Source organism: Nicotiana sylvestris, chromosome 7 (assembly GCF_000393655.2).
Source record: "Nicotiana sylvestris chromosome 7, ASM39365v2, whole genome shotgun sequence".
In the NCBI taxonomy this organism is placed as follows: domain Eukaryota; kingdom Viridiplantae; phylum Streptophyta; class Magnoliopsida; order Solanales; family Solanaceae; genus Nicotiana; species Nicotiana sylvestris.
Genome location: NC_091063.1, coordinates 141,805,357 through 141,810,832, shown reverse-complemented (window position 1 = coordinate 141,810,832; position 5,476 = coordinate 141,805,357). Strand labels below are relative to the sequence as shown.

The window sequence follows — 5,476 nt, the reverse complement described above, 5'->3', positions numbered from 1 at the left end:
AATAAAACTTTCTTAACCAACTTTTAATGCACAAAGTGATGATCACAACTCTCTCAAACACAAAGATCGGATATAGTTTCGAGATTCCTTAATTTATCGAAGAATTAACCTAAATAGCCGACTACCTAATCAATTAAACTAAATATAGATAATAAATAAATATATATTATATATATATATATATTATATTATATTATATTATATTATATTAGAGTACAATCTATGTATACCGGTTAGAAAAAGTAAATAGTGAATTTCTCTGGCTATTTGTGTAAAGATCCCTAATTTATGGGCTGATTTGGTGCTATGGATTGCAAACTCATAAGCCCAAATCTCCTTAGATAGACAGCAAAAATTGGACTCAAAACTCTCAAAGTCAGCCCCAATTTCTTAGCCCATTCTCAAATAACACCAAGCATTTCTTCTCCCGCAAGTCGACACTTGATACTCTTTCCATCTCTTTCTCCGGCGAAATCCAGCTGTAAGTTTTAATCTTTTTCCGACAATGCTTACTATCTCAATATGAATTATTCTCTCTTTTTTTCTGTTGTGATAATCTTTTTTTACAATATAGCTTTTTCCTATATCTTTTTAGTTTATTCTATTTTCTGTATATCAGATTTTTCTTTTTAGAAAAATAAGAGAGCAACGATGTGAAATTTGAAAATGCACGAAAAAATGTGAGTTCTCATTTAGGCATATCTATTTTGTAGTCTAGGATGGTTCTAATTCTACTGATTAATCATTCATCTGCTTAGTGCTGAAATCAGGCTTTTTTGTGTGCGTGTGTGTGTGTGTGGGGGGGTGGGGGTGGGGTGGGGGGTGGGGGGGGAGGATAAACTACTTAAAAAAAAAAGGTAAGAGTAGAATATATTTAACTGGAAACCGAAGGAATTGCTATAGACAAACACGTTAAAGGTGATATTGCTGGACAACGCACTTCAATCATGTTGGCTTACAACCTTGATGCTTTCTGGATTGCTTATGAATTTGCATTTTGGCTTATAATAACTAACATAAAAACTACAACTAAGTGCAAAGTAGAATTTAAAAGGGATATTTCACACTCATTAAAATTATAGGCCTAAATGGAGAAGAATAGGGAAAAGGAGGAAAAGATATGCTAGAGGAATGGGGTGGGAATTTTCTCTTTTGGGAAGCAGGGAATATTGCTAACCTTTTGGCTTGGCACTAGGTTCTATCCAATGTGCTTAGAGATAGACCTAGAGAGGGGGGGGGGTTGGTCCACATGGGCTGTCGTTAGTAGATTATCCTGTCAGGAAAAGAATATCCATCTAAAAAGTTTGTCTGCAATTGTGTTTTCATTCGAAAGATGTATGTACGTGTGTGTTTGCAACACCAATGTGCCTACTTATGCAAAAAGCAAGGTAACCGATCTGTCTACTCCTTGGGAACTAGGGATGGGCATATAACCAGAAAAAACTAAAAGAACCGGCCGAACTGAAATTTTGGTTTTTCGGTTTATTTTCGGTTAACGTTTAATTTTTTTTATAACTTCGGTTCGGCGTCGGTTTCAAGGGTACTGTTTTTCCGTTGAACCAAAAAACCGAAGTTTAATCAAGAAGAGGGCGGAGGCTTGGTGGTTTTTGTGGCTCTCTGTTGAAGATTGATGTCCCGTGGGTTTTTGAAAGAAGGAAGCTTATGTCACTGGTGGTCTTTGGTAGAGGTGGATCCAAGATTTAAATTCTATGGGTTCAATTTTTAGGTTTTTAGCATTAAAAACATTATAATTTTGAAGTTATGAGTTCATGTCTATTATTTATTGCTATTCTAGTAAATTTTTACACATAAATTTATGCTCTGTGTCGAAAGTTATGGCTTCAATTGAACCCGTACCTGCAACGGTACATCCGCTCCTAGTTTTTGGTGATTGTAGATGATGCTTCTGAGTAATGGAAATATATGCAGTGAGTATTTGAGACTATCTGTGTGAGTATTTCAGTGATGCATATGGAATTGGTTCAAAGAGGAAAACGTGCGAGTGGAAAAAGAATAGGAGAGCCACTAGTTTTGTTGAATGGTGGTTGTGGCTGGTTTCAGAGAATAGGTATGGTGGTTTATGAGAAGTACTATGGCTTTGGAAAGAAACTGATGGTGATCAAATTGATGGAGGAAGGAGCCTTTGCAGCGGTTTGATGTGAGAGTTTGGGAAAATGGCAGTAGTGGAGTTGGACAGTGGCTGGTGTGAATATTTTGTTGAAGGTGGTCTGACCAATGGTGGTTACGGGTGCATGGACGGTGGTGTCCAACATTGTGGTGGTGGTGGTGGAAAAATTGTGTGTACATGGCGGGATGAAAAAAATTTAAAACCAAACCGATTAAACCGAACCGAACATGAAAATGGTCAAACCAAACCAAAATTACTACTGTTCGGTTCCAGTTACCAAAATTGACAAATCGAAAAACGAAAAACCAAAGTGAACTTTTGCAAAACCGAACCGACTGACTGATGTCCACCCCTTCAATGGGAACAATGAAATAACTAGATGACTCCATTAACTTGAGCGAGATGCATGATATCTCAATATGGTGGTTGCATAAGCTGACAGATAATTGGTAGCTTTGCAGCAAACTAGCACAAAGCTAAAAAAAATTGAGGAAAGGGAAGACATATTTAAGTCATCATGTGCATCTATATCCATCTTTGTAAATTGGAGTTGCAAATACATCCGAGAAATTGAATTATTTAATTGTCATTTTTCCTTCATGCGCAGTCAAATTGCCTCCAGATATTATGTTTCAAAGTTATCCTCTTTCAAAGTTATTTAATCGGTCTGCCACTTGAGGACATTTATGTTTCTAATTCATTGAGTGGAAAGTTCCTTTTGAGTACCTTGGATTGAGCAGTATTTATGTCTTTATTCTTCTTGAAGTTTCTCCAGCTCATTCTATTTATATACACTATAAATTTGTCATTAGATCTAAAAAGTACTGCTTGAACATGTGTTCGTACTTGCTGCAGAATATACAATGTCTAGAAGATATGATAGCCGCACAACTATCTTCTCCCCAGAAGGTCGTTTATATCAGGTTGAGTATGCAATGGAAGCCATTGGCAATGCAGGGAGTGCAATAGGTATCTTAGCTAAAGATGGTGTAGTTTTGGTAGGTGAAAAGAAGGTTACCTCAAAGCTACTTCAGACTTCAACATCCACTGAAAAGATGTATAAGATTGATGACCATGTCGCATGTGCTGTGGCTGGAATAATGTCAGATGCCAACATCCTCATCAACACCGCTAGGGTACAAGCTCAACGTTATACTTTTGCTTATCAAGAACCAATGCCTGTTGAACAGCTAGTTCAATCTCTGTGCGATACCAAGCAAGGCTACACACAGTTTGGTGGGCTTCGTCCATTTGGTGTCTCATTTCTTTTTGCAGGCTGGGATAAGAACTATGGGTTCCAACTGTACATGAGTGATCCAAGTGGTAACTATGGCGGTTGGAAGGCAGCAGCAATTGGGGCTAACAATCAAGCAGCGCAGTCGATGTTGAAGCAGGACTACAAGGATGAGATCACAAGAGAGGAAGCAGTTCAACTTGTTCTGAAGGTGCTCAGTAAGACTATGGATAGTACAAGTCTTACTTCGGAGAAGCTTGAGCTAGCAGAGGTGTTCCTTTTCAATGGTAAAGTCAAATACCAGGTGCAATCGCCGGAATCCCTGAACAAATTGCTTGTACAGTATGGGTTAACTCAACCTGCAGCAGATGCCTAGAGTCATTCATCAAATTTGGGGTGGTTTGGCTATCTGCAATTTTTTTTCAGTTCTATAATTATGTTGCACGGTCATCTACGAAATTTGTGTTTAAAAATACCCCATGAGATTTTTCTGAGTCTATTTCACTTGCTAAGATGGTGAACCCTTTTCAGACTTGCATTGTGGCTTGATCTAATTCATATTCTATGTTTGAAGGTGATATTAAGGTTTAAATCCTCAGTTATTCATATCCTGTTTTCTGTAATACGGTGGGCGATAGCTTTTAGAAAGTTTCTTTGAGCTCAGTGTTGTCTTTGCGTTTACAAGAAATTCTAGAGCTAAGGTGAGAAGTTATGGAAGAATTATATTCCCGACTGTCTTGAGTGCTCCAGGTTAATGCTGCACTGTGGGCCGGTCCCGAACCGGACCGGACCGGACCGGGCCCGCGGTCTTAACGGGCCTCACGGGCCTGGTGGGCCGGTCCTGGTGGGCCGGTCCTGCTGGTCTCTTAAAGCCCGAGGCGGGCTGGTCTTCTTTGGTAAGCCCACGAGCCCGGGACCGTTTAGCCCGGGATCGGCTGGCGGGCCTGGTCCGGGCCCAGCGGGCCTAGCGAGCCTAACGGCTATAATTTTATTTTATTTTTTTAAAAAAACAGCCCAACGGCCATATTTGAAAAGTAGCCGTTTGGGGCTTTTTTTTGACCGTTTGGTAGTTTAGAAAATGGTCATTTGGCCCCCAAACTTTATTTTAACCCCAAACTTTATATAATTACACTTTTCCCCATTTCTCAACTATAAATACCCCTCATTCTTTCATTTTTATTCACCAATTCATCAATATTTCTCAATCTCTCTCAATCTCTCTACTATAATTACTTAATCTATTGTTGAAATTTCGTGAAAAATTGTGAAGTTGTTGAATTGAAGTTTTCAAGTGTTCAACGATTTTCAATTTTCAAGAAGTTGTTCGGCAATCCGGTAAACTCGTTTCAACTCTTACGTTTTAAGAATATATTTTTGTGTGGTTTAGTTTGCATAATTATAATTAATATGGCATTTTCTTTGAAAAAAATGTTTGGTAAAGGAAAAGATAAAACTGGTGAAAGTAGTGGCCAACCAACTACCCTTCCCCCGGCTCCCCGACCTAGAAAAGATAAGCAAGGTGAAAGTAGTCGCCAACCTAGACGTCATCCTCCTTTAATTCTTGATAGTGATCACCCTTGTTTTCAATTTACCGATAGTGAATTTTACCATAATGTTGCACCAGGTGAAAGATTAGATGATGAAATTATGAATGCTCTTTATCCTAATGAAACTATCTTAGAAAATAATGAGGAAAATGAGGATGATGATGAAACCCAATCACCGGATTTAGATAATACACCTACTAGTCCTCTTAATAACCCAACTGATGCACCGGTCGACCCACCTGTAGAAACTCCTACTTTTAATAGAGAACCTGCTAAACGCCTAGAAACATCATTAGTTTGGAATTTTTTTACTCAAGTAAGAGAACAAAATAAGGCTAAGTGTAAAACTTGTGGGAAATTAATGTCGCATAAATATACTGGAGACCGTAGCGGCACAGGTAGTTTGACTAGGCACATAAAAACACACCCTAGAGATAAGGCTAGATTTTTTCAAATGAAAGCGCAGCTAGAGGGGACAAGTGTAGATTCTGCGGTTAACCCTAGTACAGGTTCAAATCTAGTTCAACCAGGAATTAACACTGTCACCGGAGGTATTTTATATTACGA

The 5,476-nt window shown here is 38.6% G+C and overlaps 1 protein-coding gene across 1 annotated transcript; it reads left to right on the top strand.

The window, feature by feature from the left end:
• Nucleotides 1-381: 381 nt before the first annotated feature.
• Nucleotides 382-3,968, top strand: LOC104210147 (proteasome subunit alpha type-4). The gene is made up of 2 exons (XM_009758964.2): nucleotides 382-481; nucleotides 2,984-3,968. Exon 2 carries the CDS (start codon nucleotides 2,992-2,994, stop codon nucleotides 3,736-3,738), a length of 747 nt encoding a protein of 248 aa, XP_009757266.1. The 5' UTR covers nucleotides 382-481; nucleotides 2,984-2,991; the 3' UTR covers nucleotides 3,739-3,968.
• Nucleotides 3,969-5,476: the final 1,508 nt, after the last annotated feature.

What these genes read in the sequence shown, in the direction of transcription:
- LOC104210147 (XM_009758964.2), top strand. Translation starts at nt 2,992, where the DNA reads ATGTCTAGAAGATATGATAGCCGCACAACTATCTTCTCCCCAGAAGGT.